This window comes from Neophocaena asiaeorientalis, unplaced genomic scaffold (assembly GCF_003031525.2).
Source record: "Neophocaena asiaeorientalis asiaeorientalis breed wild unplaced genomic scaffold, Neophocaena_asiaeorientalis_V1.1 scaffold14, whole genome shotgun sequence".
Taxonomy (NCBI): domain Eukaryota; kingdom Metazoa; phylum Chordata; class Mammalia; order Artiodactyla; family Phocoenidae; genus Neophocaena; species Neophocaena asiaeorientalis.
The window spans coordinates 4,511,876-4,531,704 of record NW_020175192.1 but is presented as its reverse complement, the minus strand read 5'-3'; the positions used below and the strand labels follow the sequence as shown (position 1 = coordinate 4,531,704).

Below are 19,829 nucleotides of genomic sequence, written 5' to 3'. Positions count from 1 at the left end.
TGTGGGTTTGATCCCTGGTCGGGGAGCTAAGATCCCACGTGCCTCAGGGCCAAAACACCAAAACATAAAACAGAAGCAATATTTTAACGAATTCAATAAAGACTTTAAAAATGGTCCACATCAAAAAAATCTTAAAAAAAGAAAGAAAAATAATCTTTCAGCTTTTATAGGGATGACATAAGATATTCTTATTGGCATTCAATAGAAATAATTATAGTGATATATTTCCTAATCTTGAACCATCTTGCATTCCTAGAATAAATCTCAATTTTGACATGATGTATTATCCTTTTAATAGGATGTTGAAATTTGATACAGTAATAAGTGAAATTGGTGAGAGAATTTATCCCATTAGAAATGTAGAAATTATGGTACAGTCAGACTCCTTGAACTTGAGTGATACCCCTTCTTGATCCCTTGATGTTATTTTAATGCATCAACATACTTTGCATATGAGTAATGTCCTAGAATAAATACTATAAAATTATGATAAATAACAGTAATTATCTATTATTTTCTGGTCTTTGTACTCCAGAAATTTGTACTCCAGAAATTTATAATCTGGTTTAGGCCCTACAGTAGGAACAATGAACATAGCAAGCTTAATTTTTTAACCTTTTACAATCTGTCCTTTTTTCAACAAATGTTTATTGAGATAATATTGCATAGTGATTCAAATTTAAACTCTGGAGGCCAACTGCCTGCATTTAACTTCAGCCCTGTCACCTAGGGCAACTGATGCTCTCTGCCTCAGTTTCCCTATATTTGCTTTTATTAGTTTTATTCTTTTACAGCTTTATTGAGGTATAATTGACAAATAAAAGTTATACATATTTAAGGAGTACAATGTGATATTTGATATATGTATACATTGTGAAATCATAAGCTAATTAGCATATACACCACCTTACATAGTTAACATTCTTTGGTGTGCGGTGAGAAATCTTAAGATCTTCTCTAGCAAATTCACATATAAAATGCAGTATTATTAACTATAGTCATCATGCTGTACATTAGACCTCCAGGACTTATTCAGCCTACATAATTGAAACTTTGTACCTTTGACCATCTCCCCATTTCCTCCATCTCCCAACCCCTGGCAACCACTATTCAACTCGCTGCTTTTATGATTGGATTATTTTAGATTCCACACATAAGTGTGATCATACAGTACTTGCCTTTTTATGTCTGGCTTATTTCACTTAGCATAATGTCCTTCAGGTTTATCCATGTTGTAAATGTCAGGATTTCCTTCTTTCTTGAGGCTGAATTATATTCCACTGTATATGTACATCACATTTTCTTTATCCATTCATCTCTCAGTGGACGTTTAAAAAGTGGGCCTCTTTGGCATCATCTTGCATGGCTGGCAGTATTCACTATACTCTCACCTTCCCTTGGGAGAAATCATGGCTGAAGGCAGCTCTTTCGGCACTGAGCTGTGCTGCCTTGGGGGAATGGTGACATGGGTAAAGTGAAACGGTTTTTACCTTCTTCAACGTGTCTGTTCTTGGATTTTTTGCTCCAGTGTGGCGTGGGACCTTTCCTTGGGTCTTGGGCCACATCTGTGGGTGTTTGTCAAAATTGTTGTTTCTGTGGAGAGATGAGGGCTAAAAAACTCCTATTCTGCCATCTTGTCGATGTCACTCCGGAAGATTAATGTTGGTACATTATCTCTACTTGTTTATAGTTTACAAGAGGAAGAAACCATGAGAGTGAGAGCAAGAGCAAGAGTGAGAGAGAGACTCAAAGTAACATATAACAAAAGGGCCAAGTTAAAGACGTCCTACTCAAAGTAGAAGTGAGAAGGCAGATTGAGGAATTTTTAAAAAATGTTTATTGTTTTTACTTAATATAATTAATTTAAAAAAAATTTTTGGCTGTGATGGGTCTTAGTTGCGGCACTTGGGATGTTCGTTGCAGTGTGTGGGCTTCTCTCCAGTTGTGGTATGCTGACTTACTTGCCCCGTGACATGTGTGATCTCAGTTCACCAACCGGAGATCGAACCCTCATGCCCTGCATTGGAAGGCAGATTCTTTACCACTGGACCGCCGGGAAGTCCCAGGAATGTTTAAATTCAGTGAAAGGAGGTGGAAAGCATTCCAGGTTATGGAAACAATATACCTAGAGACATGGGACTAAATAATAGTTCTTTTCAAAGAGTATGGAATTCATAGTTATAACTGGAGCTGAACCTCTGGAGGAGGGGAGGGATACAAGAAAAGTTGAAGAAGTAAAACAGTAAATCTTGATAACTGATTTGATGTGGAGACTGGGTGGCCGTATTAAATAAAAAATAGCTATTATTGAATCCAGCTCATCAGAAGTATGCATAGAGTTAGGGGGAAAGTCTTATCTATTGGGAGAACTATCTTGAAAGAAGAAAGAGTGTAAACAATACTTTCATATTGGAATGTAAAGCCAAAGTTGGGTGTTAAAGGCGAATACTTGGAAACAAGTGCTTACGTATAAACAATATCAGCGAGGCAGAATAAGGGAGCAGTGCAACTGTGAAGTGCAGTGCAGTTGAGACTGAGGAGGCATTTCAAATTGAGAATTGTGTACCAAGCTTTTTTACACACGTCTTGGAATGTTCGTTTTGGCTGGGGCTCTAAAGATGGCAGAATATGTTTGGAGCATCTATATCTTAGTGGTTGAGAGTATGGCTCTGCATTCAAACTGTCCAAGGTCATATCCTTCAGCAGCACTTACCTGTGCTGCCCTGAGCAAGTTACTTGTACTTCCCATCTGATGTTTGATTTGTTCAGCGGGGAAAAAATAGTATCTAATTCACTGGCTGCATTTGAGGATTAAATAGAATCGTTTATGTAAATCCATGAGAATAGTGCTATTATTATATGGCAGTTTATATGGACTCTTCTTCTCAAAGCAGAAAAAAATAATGGTAAGTTGTAGAACAATAAAATCATTCCAGTGAGAAAATGGTGAGCTTTTCTACATTTGAGTGAAAACTTTTAATCCATACATTAAAACTATTTTTCATTGTAATTCAGCAAAATGCTTTTGATTGAAATGTTTGATCAAGGCTTTAGTAACCCTAACCAAACGTCACAAGAACAGTAAAGTCATCAATAACTTGGATCCATTGGATACGTTTTAGAAACACAGATTGCTTAATCTCATTTAATGAAGACTATTTTACAAATTTGAAGCAGTTTAATACATACGGAAAGATTGTACTTCAATTTGCTTCAGACTAGAAATTTATGAACTACAGACAAATTACTAGCAGGAGTTATCACATGTGAATTGTTTGTCAAAATTAACTATAATTATATACTTATTTATTTAGCTATAGAGATTATCCAGATTATGTGGGAGCAGCATTTCCTGGAAAGATGTGTGTTACCAGTTATTCTGCAGGAATTGCTTTGGTATGTAATTATTTAATCTTATTATTTGAAAAAAATACATTTAAAAAGTACCCAGTATTACAGCATATCTTTTATACACTTCACATTTATATTTACATTTAGAGATTGCATTTATATTCCATCACTCTTAGAACTTTGAAGTATGTAGAAGGAATAGTATTCTGAAGTACAAGTGTCTTATTGCAATTATTTGGAAGTTAAAGTGGAATAAAAATATAATAAATACACATGTATCCCTTATTATATAGAAGAGTGCATTATGAAAAATTATCTGTAAAGATATTTCTATAACCAAAATAGATTTTTTTTCTTGTAGGTATAAAATTAGAAAAATAGTCTTATAGATAAATTAACTTCAAAATCAAAACAAATGATGAACCAAAAAGTATGATAAAAATCTGTTAAAATGTTTCACATTTTTCTACGTAATATTTAAAAGAAACTTTTATGTCTATTTTAAATATTTATAGTTCTGATAAATATTTTATATTTAAATAAATTATTGGTGTAATTAGATGCATCACTGAAAGAGAAGTAATTCATTGAGCCTTTCCCCCACCTATTCATCCTTTTAAAAAATAAGTTTAAGTACTATATAGTATTTTTAAATTACAAAGTAATTTATGTTATGCATGTCCATTTTTAAAAGAACATATAGAAACATAAAAGGAAACGTATAATCTGGCATCTTCCCAGGGATGAAGCAATAATCACTGTTAACATTTTGATTAATATGTATCTCGTACTTTGAGTTTTTATCTGTTACTGTGGCTCCCCATTATATGTTTTTGCAAAAATGGGATTTTGCATACATATTTTTATTTCTGATACTCTTCCAATTATTTTTATTACAGAATTTATGCATGCATGCATGTATATGTAAAATTGTTTAAATTGTAGCTATACAAAGCAAAGTTTGTTAACAAAACTCTCTTCTTTATCCCCTTCATGAAGTCCTATAAGAATTTATAATTTCTATTTAAATTCTCTGGTAGTTAAGTTTATTTATTTAAAATATATATACTTTGACCCCTACTTTGATTAATAAACTTTAGACAACATTGGTAATATTATCTTTGACATATTTAATCCACTCTATTTGTCATATATATTATGACGTTTTTATTACTTTATTAATACTTATAATAGTAATCTATATTAAACACATTCTTAAATATTATATGTATATACATAATATATGTAATTATATATTATAGATGTTATACAATATATAATACACAATAATATATAATATATTAAATATTATTGCATAATATATTACCATCTTAATGTATTTATGTTTTTATTTATATTAATTATTTTAAAAATTCTTTTTACCTTATGCAAAGTCCATTGATTATTTGCTATGAAAACTGAGACATGTAAAATAGTACACTTCTCATATCCATTGTTAAGAGTTATAAAATTTATAATTTATTTTATAGAACTTTTGTGCTTTGTCTACAGGTTGATTTTTAAGTTAAATCAATAAATATTTTATGGTATTATGAATATAAAAATGATATTAACTCTGAATCAAGAAGTAAATATGTTGCTATTCTGGTAAAGCTTTGATGGCCAAAAGAGGTCTTGTTCATTTTTTTCTAACTTATTTTACTTCTGTGGGCGGAACCAACTGCCACAGAAAATTAAACTTCATCTTCCTTTTCTTGGAATTCTTTGCTCTTTTTCTGGAATAACTCAAGTTTAAAAAATTTTAGACACAGTGTATATAAGTGGCAAACACTGTTATTTTATTAATGAAAACACTTTTGCTTTCCCTCCACATTTGATTGGTAATTTGGCTAGGTTTAGAATCCTAGTTCTAACATCCTTCTCTCTCAGCATTCTGAAGATTGATGTATTGTGTTTTTGTCAACTCATTATGAAGTGAAAGGATGGCAAGGAAATTGAGGGTGTTTGTAAGAGAATCTGAACTGCTTAAAGGAGGAGAGAAGTCAGTAAGGAGGTTAGGAACAGTGAAAATGTAGGAACCATGGTTTGGTTGTGCTGATGGGCATGCAGATTGTTATAGTTGAGGTGCTAGTGCAGTTGTCAGGAGAGACAGCAGGTGGTCAGGATGTGGGATGCACAGAGATGACGGAGGGCTTGCAGTTATTGATAAAAATCTGTTGACAAGGTCTGGCGTGTGAACCATAGGAATGAGTGGGTGAGGCAGGATGTAGGATAGAATTATTAGAGGAGTTGAAATCAAGGAATGATGCTTTTACAAAGCTTTCGTACTTATATTTTTATAAACCTTTATATTTCTTTGTTTAAAAGCTCTTATACTTTTACCACAATTGAATATGTCTCTGAACAAGAATTGTTTTTTATGCTTTAAACATAATATAAATTGTATCCTGCTGTATCATTCTGCAAATAGATTTTTTTGGTTTTCACTTAAAATTTTGAGATTTAATGGAATTACAGTTAATTTTTAAAAGACTTTGTTTTTTAAGAGAAATTTTAGGTTCATAGCAAAATTAAGAGGGAAGTACAGAGATATCCCATGTAGTCCCTGCCCACCCCCACACATAACCTCCCTCACTGTTAACGTCCACACCAGAGAGGTGCATTTGTTACAGATGATGGACCTACACTGACACATTACAACCACCAAAAGTTCACAGCTTACATTAAGGTTCATTTTGGTGGTATACATTGTGTGAGTTTTGACAAATATATAATGACATATATCTAGCATTATAGTGTCATAGAGAGTAGCTTCACTGTCCTCAAAATCCTTTGTGCGTAGTAAATTTTTTGCATTGGTGCTTGATACTTTATTATATTAATGCCACACTGTATCCTTTATGAGTTTCATGGGAATTTTGGTTGTTTCTATTTTTGCCATTACGAGCAATATTTAATAAACATCTCTATACATAACTCTTCCAATTTCCATTTGATCTTTTTGTAAATTGAAATGTAGTTGACGTACATTATGTTAGTTTCAGGTGTACTACATAGTGATTTGACATTTGCATACCTTACAAAAAGTCATGACAAGTCTAGTAATTGTCTGTCCCCATACAAAGTTAATATTATTGACCTTATTTTATATGCTGTACATTATACCCCCATGGCTTATTTATTTTATAACTGGAGGTTTGTACTTCTTAATCCACTTTACCTATTTCACCCCCACCCTACCCCCTCCCCTCTGGCGGCCACCCATCTGTCTTCACTACCTGAGTTTGTTTTCATTTTCTTTTGTTTGTTTGTTTTGTTTTTAGATTTCAAATACAAGTGAGAGCATACATATTTGTCTCTGTCTGATTTATTTCACTCTGTGTAATACTCTCCAGATTGTATCTTCCATGTTTTTGCAAATGGCAAGATTTTTATTGGGGGGGGTGTATAGGTGTTTTACAATGTCTTGTTAGTTTCTGCTGTACAGTGAAGTGAATCAGCTGTATGTATACATATATCTTCTCTTTTTTGGATTTCCTTCCCATTTAGGTCACCACAGAGCATTGAGTAGAGTTCCCTGTGCTATACAGCAAGTTCTCATTAGTTACCTATTTTATACATATTAGTGTATATATGTCAGTCCCAATCTCCCAGTTCATCCCACCCCCCCACCCCCTTTCCCCCCTTGGTGTCCATACATTTGTTCACTATGTGTCTCTATTTCTGCCTTGTAAACAGATTCATCTGTACAACAAATGGCAAGATTTTAAAAATTTTAATTAATTAATTAATTTATTTATTTATTTGTAGTATGCGGGCCTCTTGCAGGCGGACTCTCAACCACTGTGCCACCAGGGAAGCCCTAAAATTTATTTTTTACGTTTTTTGACTTTTTATTTTATATTGGTGTATAGGTGATTAACAATGTTGTGTTAGTTTCAGGTTTACAGCAAAGTGATTCAGTTATACATATGCATGTATTTATTCTTTTTCAAATTATTTTCCCATTTGTGTTGTTACATAATATTGAGCAGAGTTCCCTGTGCTATACAGTAGGTGCAAATGGCAAGATTTTATTGGCTGAGTATTAATCTACTGTGTGCGTATATGTGTGTGTGTGTGTGTATACATATACATACATACATATATATATATATATGTATGTGTATGTACACACACACATGTCATATCTTCTTTATCTGCTCATCTAACAATGGATACTTAGGTTGTTTCCATATCATGTCTATGGTAAATAATGCTGCAATGAACATTGGGATACATATCATTTAGTATTAGTGTTTTTGTTTTCTTTGGAAAAATACCCACAAGTGAAATTGTTGGATTATATGCAATCCATTTTTTAATTTTAAGAGGAACCTCCATACTATTTTCCATAGTGGCTGCACCAATTTACAGTCCCATCAACAATGCACAGGGGCTCCCTTTTCTCCACATCATTGCCACCACTTGTTTTTGTCTTTCTGATGACAGCCACTCTGACAGGTGTGAGGTGGTTTCTCATTGTGGTTTTGATTTTAATTTCCTTGATGATTAGTGTTTTTGAGCATCTTTTCATGTGTCTGTTGGCCATCTGTTTGTCTTCTTTTGGAAAATGTCTATTCACGTCCTCTGCCCATTTTTAAATCAGGTTTTTTGGGGGTTTTTTGATGTTGAGATGTGTGAGTTCTTTGTATATTTTGAATATTAACCCCTTATTATATATATTGTTTGCAAATATTTTCTCCCATTTAGTAGTTTACCTTTTAATTTTGTGGTTGGTTTTCTTCACTATGCAAAAACTTTTTAGTTTGATGTAGTACCATTTGTTTATTGTTACTTTTATTTTCCTTGCTTGAGGAGACAGGTACAAAAAATCAGGGAACATGATAAATTCAACTTTGTTCTTTATCAAGATTGCTTTGACTGTTCTGGGACTTTTGTGTTTCCATACAAATTTTAGAAGTATTTGTTCCAACTCTGTGAAAAACGACATTGGTGTTTTTTCTTTTTTTTTTCGATACGCGGGCCTCTCACTGTTGTGGCGTCTCCCATTGTGGAGCACAGGCTCCGGACGCGCAGGCTCAGTGGCCATGGCTCACGGGCCTAGCCACTCCGCGGCATGTGGGATCTTCCCAGACCAGGGCACAAACCCGTGTCCCCTGCATCGGCAGGCGGACTCTCAACCACTGCGCCACCAGGGAAGCCCCCTCAGCTTTTATTTGTTTGGGAATCATGGTCTCTTCTTCATTTCTGAAGCACAGTTTTGCTGGGCATAGAATTCTTGGTTGACAGGTTTTTTTCTTTCAGTATTTTGAATATATAATCCCATTCTCTCCTCACCTGAAATATTTCTGTTGAGAAACCTGCTGATAGTCTTATGGGGGTTCCCTTGTATGTAACTTGGTTTTTTTTCCTCTCTTCTTTCAAAATTCTTTCTTTGTCTTTACTTTTGACACTTTAATTATAATGTGTCCTGGTGTAGCCCTATTCAAGTTCAACCTATTTGGGGTCCTTTGTGCCTCATATACTTGGATGTCCATTTCTTTCCCAGTTTTTGGAAAATTTCAGCCATTATTGCTTTAAATGTACTTTCTGTCCCTTTTTCTTTTCCTTCTGGAATTCCCATGATACAGTTATTGGTGTGTGTGTGTGTGTGTGTGTGTGTGTGTGTGTGTGTCCCATAGTCCTGTAGGGTTTCTTTCCTTTTCATTCTTTTTTTATTTTTGCTCCTCTGACTGGATAATTTAAAATATTCCTGCCTTCTAGATCACTGATTCTTTATTCTGCCTGGTTGAGTCTACTGTTGAAGCTCTCTGTTGAATGCTTCAGTCGTGTTTTTCAGCTCTAGGATATCTCTTTTTAATGCTTTCTGTTCCTTTGTTGAACCTATTTTGTTCATTCATTGTTTTACTACTTTCATTTGGTCATCTGTGTGTTCTTGTAATTCACTAAACTTCTTTAAGGAGATTATTCTAAATTATTTCTCTGACACTTCATAGATCTCCACTTATTTTGGGTTAGTTATTTTGCAGCATTTTTAGTTTGATTTGATGGTGTCACATCCACCTGATTTTTCTTGCTCCTTCATTCCTTACTTTGGTACCTGTGCATTTGAGTTATCGGTCTCCTCTTCCAGACTTTACAGGCTCACTTTGGCAGAGAGAGTTCTTCACTAGTCAGCTCAGTTTAGGTTTCTGGACATGTCCTTGGGCAGGCAGGATCTATTTTTGGGCAAGGCCACTGCCCAGCCTCTGAGGTCAGGGGAGGGGGTACCACTGGCTATTAACTGTTGGATAGGACTGATAGTGAGGTTCCCTGCCCAAGAGAGGCAGTAGGATATACTCTGTGGTTGTTTAGATTCACTGGTCAGGCTTCCTAGAAGGTCAGGACAGGGAACTTTACTCAGCAGTAGCTGGGAGGTGAATTAGCTTCCGTGCCCTGACAGGGAGCACATGACCTGCATGGCTCATTGTTTGTGGACCCACATTAAGCAGACTGTGCCCTTAATTCCTTGGACACATGGGGCCACTGGGTTTTGCTCTGAAGATGGGGAAAACCATGGGCTGTGCTCTCTGTTCAAGTGCCACTGTAAGCAGAGTTGTTGGATGGGCGGCACAGCTTCCTGTGTGCTCTGGCTAGATTCATTGGTTGGGCTTTCTGAAGGCTATATGTAGCAGTGGGAAGGGCTATGAATCTGTGTCCTTGTCCAGGTGTAGTGGGAAAACCAGCTTAGCTCTTTGTTTGTGGTCTTGACTCAATCTAACTGGCGCTCCAGGTTTCCTGGCCGAACAGTGCCACAGGCTTTGCTCTGTGAACAGTCAGTTCTGCCTGCCATACTCTCTGCTCAAGTGTTGCTGCACTATGCAGCTACCAGGTGTTCTGACCAGGCTTCTGGTCAGGGGGAGCCGGGAGCTATACTAGGCATTAGGCAGGGCTATGAACAGCTCCCCTGACTGGGTGGAGGTGGGTAGCAGACCAGGTTCCAGGGCTGGCAAGGCTGTTCATCTGAGGACTCAAATCAGGCACTCCTATACCTCATTGACTTCCCTTGTCATACTGTTCCACTGTCCTGGCTCTGCAGATGGGCAAAGCTGCTAGTTGGCACCTACAGGTGCTATAGCTGGGAACTCGGCCTGCCAAGATGCAAGCAGTGATTGCTGCAAGCCCTTCCTGCCTTCTCTGTCATGATCAGATTCCCAGGGGTCAAATCTCACTCATCCTTTGTGATTCTTATGAGGTAAGATCAGAGTAGGGGCTCCCAGAAGTGATCCACAATACTAGGGGATCTGGATGTCCACTCTAGGCTCTTTTCCCACTTGAGGGACTGTAGGCTCTGGGAAGACTTCTCGGTGTGGTGCTGCACCAGTCTTGGGGAGGGGCAATGCATTCAGTGTATATCTGCTCCTCTTAACCTTCTAATGAGGTCTGTCTTGGTCTCTGGTACAGGGGCTGCTTCAGCCTCACCTCCATGTTCTAGAATTTTCTCGGTGATGTCCATGAATAGTTGCTAGTTGTTCTTCTTGTGAGGGGGAGTGAAGTTGGGAAAGACCTATGTTGCCATCTTGGTGATATCACTCCTGTTGCAATTTAATTTTTATTATGGACCTGGAGACAACGAGGGGTGATGAGACAAATGTCCCAGGTATTGTCATTAAGTGTCATTTTTTTAAATGTAGGGGCTCTTTCATTGTTTTTTTTAAATTAATTATTTTTGGCTGTGTTGGGTCTTCGTTACTACGCATGGGCTTTCTCTAGTTGCGGCGAGTGGGGGCTACTCTTCGTTGTGGTGCGTGGGCTTCTCATTGTGGAGAAAGGGCTATAGGCACGCAGGCTTCAGCAGTTGTGGCACATAGGCTTCAGTAGTTGTGGCTCGCGGGCTCTAGAGCTCAGGCTCGGTAGTTATGGTGCACAGGCTTAGTTGCTTCATGGCATGTGGGGTCTTCCCGGACTGTGGCTTGAACCCATGTCCCCTGCATTGGTAGGTGGATTCTTAACCACTGCTCCACTGGTGAAGCCCTCTTTCATTGTTTAGAGGGAGGCTTACTCTATGGGCAAGGGACGTCCAGGGATATTTGTTCATGTCACTCCAGTTGTTCCCACCCCAAGTTTCAGATTCTGACTCCTTCCACACCAAACCTGGTAGGTTTGATAGTTAAATTGGAGCTGGAACCCTACAGTACTTGTAGCTAGGCCCTGAGTTTGGTCCTCAGCTGTATCAAACCAACAAGTGCAGGAGGTGATAATCACTACAGTGCTGCTGCAGAGGCTTTCTGATTGCCTGTTTGCATTATCAGTTGTTCATTTACAGCTTTTCCTTTCTGCTTTTCATAATGTACTTCCTCTAGCACTGCCATAAGAAGCCAATTGACCCCAAAATATTTATTATAGCTTGTCTTTATAACAGTGAAGTGCCTTGATGTTCCTCACAACTTGGCCTCTACCTGTACCTTAACTTATGCCACATTTGGCAAAATTTAAGAGATTATGATGTCTCAAATTCATTGCATATCATGAATTACCAGTGTCCCATTTCTCCTTGGCAAGGAAGACATTTATGCACTCATTAAATCACAAGAATGCTTTCCTGAGGGTCTGTTGTCCGCGGTTTCTCCTGATACTAGTTACTGTGTCATGGAAAATCTTGGCAGGAAGCAGATAGCGTACTTACAACTGAGGAATTTGGTTATGTGGCCACTTTGTGAGCTGAGAGGTGGAGTATCATGTGGACTCTCCTGAATGAACATGAGAGCTGTCCTAAGAAATTAGATAAATGGGAGATCATGGTCCAGATAGCCAAAAATCTAATGTAAAAATAGCTCTTTTATATAGTTAGGACAGTTATTTAAGAATTATCTTAAAAGCATTCAATTGTTAAATCATGGCAAAGCTAGACATAGGCTCAATATGCTTATATCTCAATAAAATTTCATAAGAAGATCTTCAGCTTCTTACTTGTCCAATGAACTGCATTTCCATAATCTTAAGTATTTGATAAATCAATAGAATGTTCATAATTAGAAAAATATTACTTTTACCACCCTTCAGTGAATTGTCTTTTATTTGAATTTTCTTTGTTGTTAATGTAGTATCCCAAGGGGATAACTTTGGAGGCATTTTCAATTATTGTCACCCAGATGCTGGGACTCAGTCTGGGCATATCATATGATGACCCAAGGAAATGTCGATGTTCAGGAGCCATCTGCATAATGAGTCCAAAAGCCATGTAAGTTTTTAAGGAATAAGATTTATTTATTTGTTGTATTTATTTTGTTTTACATAACTGAAGTGAAAAATTTTAGTATTTGCTTATAGCATGAATTAACTATAAATGGACCAAGGACCACAAAATATAAATATGAGAGTTTAAGCCTAAGAATAGTATGGTGGGAGGTTAGCATTAAGAACAGTCAAAGATAGCAAATCCAGTCTGCAAGATACATTAGCAAAGGAATTCTCCATAGGCTGTGTATTTTAAGAAATCACTTAATAAGGATCTTTAAAAATATGTCGTAGGCCAAAACAAGTGGCCTTTGTTTTTAGACAAAATTTTCTGTTTTGCTTTTAGAGTATATTAATGTTGTGGAAAAACTATGATCTAAAGAATATAATATTTGTGTGACTTTGGATAAATTACTAGGCCTTGCTTAGATTTATTTTTGTCATCTTTAAAATGGGAATGATTATGCCTGTTCTCCTACTTCACAGAGTGATATAAGAATAAAATGAGAAAATAAAATGGGAAAGTGTTTTTTTAAATTGTAAAATCCTACAAGTGTGTGATGGATTAGTTACAGTGATTTCTAAATTTGCCAGTGTTCCCCACATAGTATATCGTACAAGGGCTACAGCAGATGTCATTAGTGTTCTACAGTTTTTATTTGTAAAAAGGGCCTATGTCAAGTATGACCTATTCATAACTGAAGAACAATCAAAAGTCAAAAGTGAAAAGAAGCCATTAATTTCTGAAAACATGCTCTTTTTATAGTTACTTCTAAGCACCACCTAAGGTTAACGCTTACTTTCTAAAAATAGCTCAAACACAAACATATATATTTTTATATACACACATTTTATTACAATTTAGTTCTCCATGGATTATATATAAAACAATATTTTATATGTATAAAATATATAATTTTATTAAATTAAATGTATAATAAATTAAATATAACATTTATTAAATCAAATATAAAATTTATATAGCTATATAAACAATATGAAAATGACCATTCTGGGCCTATTGTCCATTTGGCCAACTATTCTCAAGTATGCTATGACAAGATGTTTTGTGAAGGTCACCCAGAGTCTGGGATTAATGATAATAAAAATAACAAATATTTACGTTGTGCTTGCTATGTGCTAGAGACTATTTCAAACACTTTACATATGTTAAGTCATTTGATCCTCACATCTCTTTAGGGTAGGTCCTGTTATTCTCATCTTTACAGATAAGAAACTGAATTATAAAAGGATAACTATCTGTGGTCAGAGAGCTGGTTGTGGCAGTCCTGAGTTTTGAACCCAGGCATTCCGGCTTTAGAATCTGTGGTAATAAACCTTTGGATTTGTATGGTGCTTTATGACATTTAAACTGCTTTCATACATATTGTCCAGTTTCTTAAAAAACTTTTGTGATGTGTGTAGAGCAAGTATTATCTTAATTTTTACAAAATCTAACAATTTTATATGCATATATATGTAAGATATATAAATGAGTATATAAGATCGATCTATCTATAAATGTAGATAGATATATCTTTTGCATTTCTAGAGTACATCTCATTCATTATTTTATGTAATTTTCAAAGAAGGCATGTGAGTAAGTAAGGCAACTATTATTATTTCCATTTGTCTTTTTCCATGTGTTTTTTTTTTTTTTAAAGCCCTGGAGTACAGAGAGCCTAAGTGACTCTACATTGGATATACAGATAATAAATGGCCAACTTCAGCTGATATCAGTAATGTCACCAATGATTTATTGGGTACTCACTATAAGCCAAAGAGTTGAATTAGGTACTTTACTTGTTTATTAACATTTAATCCTCATAACAACCCTAAGAAGTGGATGGGTACTATCCGTATCTTGTAGATGAGGAAACTGAGACTTGGAGAGTTGGATCACTTTGCTTAAAATCTCATAAGTCACAAGATTGGTACTAGTCAACAGGTTTATCTGACTCAAAGCTTTTGTTATTTTCTCTACTCCATATTGACTTCATATAGAGGACAGTTAATATATTGGAATTAATTTAAACCAAGTAACAAAAGAACATTAAAATGTATTCGTACAAACTTCATTCTTTAGTTCAATAATCCTTCTAGTATATTATTTTGATGATGCAATTTATATCTACTTTTTAAAAGTGGGTAACTTTTAACATAGTCTGAACAAACAAATAGTTCAGAAGTGGAGGGAGGAAAGAGCATAGAAAATGGCAAAAGCTATGAATGTAGGAACTTAGGGAAAACTCATGGTGAAGGTTTGCTTACCTATCCAGTTGCATCATTTTACAAAAAGGCAAAAACATTTAGAAGGAGTATGGAGGTATCAGTTATCCAAAGAAATTGAATTATTTTATTCTTATTGCTTTCTCTTAATTTCTTACTAAGACCAATTTTATTAAGCTATGGGAATTTGATTGGGGAAGAGGAGATACCATCTTGGAGTAAGGAATACATTGAGGGGAATGTGGGCTTTGGAATCTTTCACTTGTTTGCTATTTTCCCTAACCCTTATTTTTCTCATCTGAAAAATGAAGATCATGATACGTACATCTCACAGTTGTTGTGAGGATGCAATTAATCAAGTAAGTTACTTATCAGTGTGCTGGTATCTCTTCTTATTTGAGGAATAGAAAGACCTAGGAGGTATTAAAATGGTGGTGTAGGGATACACAAGAACAGTGAGAATATGGAATGTTGGGAAAGAAGTGTAGACAAGAGACAGACCCTGAAAGAAAAATGAAATACTGTAAAATGCTGTCAAGTGCTAACTCCCAACTTCAGAAAAATGGTAGAGAGTACAACATTTTTTTTGCATAATTTCCTTCTGTCACATAATTTCTCTGTTCTTTGAATACAGAACTTAGGCTAGTTATATCATAGTTTCAATAAGCCTTTATAAAATAATTTGGGAGCAAAATAACATAGCATTACAATTTAGAGTGCAAAATCGCAGCCAAATGAATGTTAGGAAAAACTTCAGATAATTGATTCAAGTAAACTTTGGGAACACACATTCTTAGTTAAGAACTGCCATATGGGCAGCGAAAAGGTGAATAATTAGGGATTATATACAGTTAGCTATAAATAGTTCCCAGATCAAAAATATTATACAGTTTTTTTATTTAAAAGTTTTCTTCACCATTCAGTTTTGGTGCTAAGATCATCACATTTTATGGTTTATAGTAAAATATCTATTAATATTTAATAGTAAATATTTTATTGAATTATTTACTGTTCAAAGATGAAATTTTGAGTAAAAAGTACCTGAATTTGGAGTCTTAGATAACTGTGTGTGAATTCTGATCCTGCTAATGTACAAACTATCTGAGTTTGAAGAGGTTTCTAGCTTCTCTAAACTTTAATTAAGTTTCTATAAAATGTTGATGACAATACCAACCTCTCTGGTTTGTTGTGAGGATTAAATAATCAAGTGAATAAAATATCTGGCTGATAATAGGCGCTCAATAAATGTCAGTTACCTCCTTACCTTACAAAGTTGTACTGCATATGCAGAGTGACTCATCTTGTGGAAATATTGTCTGAAGTTATTTTTATTAGTGGTATATGGACATAATTATGTTAAATTTTGATTAATATACAATTTCTGTGAAATCTTTGAGAAAGCTCAGGACAAAGCACAGTACAGTCTGTTTAACGAAAGTTTGTTGTTATTAGGAAGAATCAACAGACAGTTGGTTCTATGTTTGCTTAGAACCGTGCAGGTAATAAGTGATACCAACCATAAAGATGACAAAATTCCTGCTTCAAACAACTTACAATTCAATGAATTATCTATCATATTATATATGTAGTACAAACCTATGAATAAACGTTGAAAAACCATTGAAATAGAAGAGATTCAAACTTTCAAAGAGTTTGATTCTTAATTTGGTCAAGGGAAAGATAGAGGAAATAGAAGTTTGGAGAGTTATTGATATACATCTGGGAATTTACGTAAATGGATATTTGGTTTTCTCCGTGCCATTATTTCAGTTGTATTTCACCTAGGCAGAGGTATCATACACATACATAACCATATTTTTTCTGTATATGTAAGAATTTACATACAACCACACCCAGAAGCTCAAAACTTTCTCTTAGGTAGATTTAGTTTGTAATGCATATAAAAAATAAAATTTATCTATTCTGTCTTTTCTTCCAGTTTTACTGAAATATAACTGACATATAGCACTGTATAAATTTAGGGTGTACAGCATAATGATTTGATTTACATCCATCATGAAATGATTATCACAATAAGTTTAGTGAACATCCATCATCTCATATAGATAAATAAAGAAGTAGAAAAATTTTTTTCATGTGATGAGAACTCTTAGGATTTACTCTCAACAGATTTCATATATAACATAGAGCAATGTTCATTATATTTATAATATTGTACATTACATCCCTAGTACTTACTTATAACTGGGAGTTTGTGACTTTGACTGCCTTCATGCAGTTCCCCTTCCCCCCACACATCTGATTTCTTTTTCTATGAGTTTTTTGTTTGTTTTGTTAGTCCTGTTATACAACATAGTGATTTGATATTTCTATACATTTCAAAATGATCACCATGATGTCTAGTTATATGTCACCATACAAAGACAATACATAGTTACCGTGTTCCCCATTTTATTTTAAATATTTTACTTGTATTTTTTTATTTTAAATATTTTATTTATTTATTTTGGCCGTGCTGGGAGGCATGTGGGATCTTAGTTCCCCGACCAGGGATCGAACTGGCACCCCCTGCAGTGGAAGTGCAGTCTTAACCACTGGACCACCAGGGAAGTCCCCACAGTACATTTTATACCTGCGATTCATTTATTTTGCAGCTAGAAGTTTGCACCTTTTAATCTCCCTCACCTATGTCTTCCCCCCTCCCCCCCAGAAACCACCTCTTTGTTCTCTGATTCTATAACTGTTTCTGTTTTGCTCTGTTAGCTCATTTGTTTTGTTTTTTAGATTCCACATATAAGTGAAATCATACGGTATTTATCTTTCTCTGCCTGACTTATTTCACTTAGCATAATGCCCCCTAGTTCCATCCATGTTATCACAAATGGCAAGCTTTCATTGTTTTTTATGGCTGAGTAATTTCCACTGTGTGTGTGTGTGTGTGTGTGTGTGTGTGTGTGTGTGTGTGTGTATATATATATATATATATCTACACACATACATACACATACACCACATCTTCTATTCCCATTAATCTATTGATGGGCACTTAGGTTGTTTCCATACCTTAACTATTGTAAATAATGCTCTAATGAACATAGGGATGCATGTATCTTTTCTAATTTGCAGTTTTGTTTCTTCAGATAAATACACAGGAGTGGAATTGACAAATCATATGGTAGTTCTGTTTTGAAATTTTGAAGAATCTCCATACTGTTTTTCATAGTGATTGCACCAATTTACATTCCCACCAACAGTGCATGAGGGTTTCCTTTTCTCCACATTCTCGCCAACACTTGCTATTCGTTTTCTTTTTTGATAATAACCCTTCTGACAGGTGTGAGGTAGTATCTTCTTGTGATTCAGTTTCCATAATGACTAGTGATGTTGAGCATATTTTCATGTGCCTGTTGGCCATCTGTATGTCTTCTTTGGAAAAGGTCTATTCAGGTCCTCTACACACTTTTTCAGTTGGGTTGTTTTATTGATGTTGAATTGTATGAGTTCCTTGTATATTTTAAATATCAACCTGTTATTAGCTATGTCATTTGCAAGTATCTTCTCCCATTCAATACGCCACCATTTCATTTTGTTGATAGTTTCCTTCACTGTACAAGAGCTTTTCAGTTTGATGTAGTCCCATTTATTTATTTTTGCTTTTGTTTCCCTTGCCTGAAGAGACAGATACAAAAAAATATTACTAAGATCAATGTCTAAAGAGCTTACTGCCTGTTTACTTCTAGAAGTTTTATGGTTTAAGGTCTTACATTTAAGTCTTTAATCCGTTTTGAATTTATTTTTCTACATAGTGTGAGAGAGTAGTCTAGTTTGTTTCTTTTGTATGTAGCTGTCCAGTTTTTCCAGCACAATTTATTGAACAGGCCGTCTTTTCTCCATTTTATATTCTTGCCTTCTTTGTCATAGATTAATTGACCATAAGTGCGTGAGTTTATTTCTGGGCTTTCTGTTCTGTTCCACTTATCCATGTGTCTGTTTTTGTGCCAGTACCATACTTGTTTGTTGACTGGCACTTTGTACCATAGTTTGAAATCAGGGAGTGTGATACCTCCAACTCTGTTCTTTTTCAAGATTTCTGTGGCTATTTGGAGTCTGTTGTGCTTCCATACAAATTTTATAGTTATTTGTTCTAGCACTGAAAAATGCCATTAATATTTTGATAGAAATTGCATTGAATCTATAGATTTCCTTGGGTAGTATGATCATTTTAACAGCAATTGATAATGGGATTGTTTTCTTAATTTCTCTTTCTCATAGTTTGTTGTTAATGTATAGAAATGTATCACATTGTATGCTGCACATTTACTGAATTCATTGATCAGTTCTAGTAGTTTTTTGGTGGTGTCGTTAGGATTTTCTATATATAGTATCATGTCATCTGCAGAAAGTGACAGTTTTCTTTCTTTGTTTCCAATTTGGATTCCTTTTATTTCTTCTTCTAGTCTGATTGCTGCGGCTAGGACTTCCAATACTATGTTGAATAAAATTGGTGAGAGTGGAAATCCTTGTCTTATTCCTGATCTTGGAGGAAATGCTTTCAGCTTTTCACATTTGAGTATGATATTAGCTGTGGATTTGTCATATGTTTAGATCTGAAGTGAGTCTCTTGTAGGAAGCATATGTATGGGTGTTGTTTTTGTATCCATTCAGCCACTCTGCCTTTGATTGGAGCATTTAGTCCATTTACATTTAAATTAATTATTGATATGTATGTACTTATTCCCATTTTGTTAATTGTTTCGGAGTTGTTTTTGTAGTTCTTTTTTGTTGAGATCCTCTTCCTTTTTTCTCTTTTCTTATGATTTGATGCCTATATTTGGTGTTATGTTTGGATGCCTTTCTCTTTTTTGTGTGTATATCTACTATAGATTTTTGGTTTGTCGTTACCATGAGGTTTGTATATAGCAATATATATATATGCTTGTTTTAAGTTGCTGATCTCTTAAGTTCAAACACGTTTTAACAACCCTGCATTTTTACTTCCCACCCCCAATGTTTACTGTTTTTGACATCACCTTTTTGTTTGTGTATCCCTTAACTACTTATTGTAGATGTAGATGATTTTACTACTTTTTTTTTTTTTTTTTTTTTTT

At 35.1% G+C, this 19,829-nt stretch overlaps 1 protein-coding gene across 1 annotated transcript in view; it reads left to right on the top strand.

Moving 5' to 3' along the window:
• LOC112413121 (disintegrin and metalloproteinase domain-containing protein 32-like) overlaps nucleotides 1-19,829 on the top strand; it is a 153,038-nt gene that overhangs the window by 46,612 nt on the left and 86,597 nt on the right. Inside the window, exons 10-11 of the mRNA XM_024764983.1 lie at nucleotides 3,315-3,396; nucleotides 12,399-12,535. Coding sequence (XP_024620751.1) covers nucleotides 3,315-3,396; nucleotides 12,399-12,535 — 219 coding nt within the window. The remainder of the gene's footprint in view (nucleotides 1-3,314; nucleotides 3,397-12,398; nucleotides 12,536-19,829) is intronic.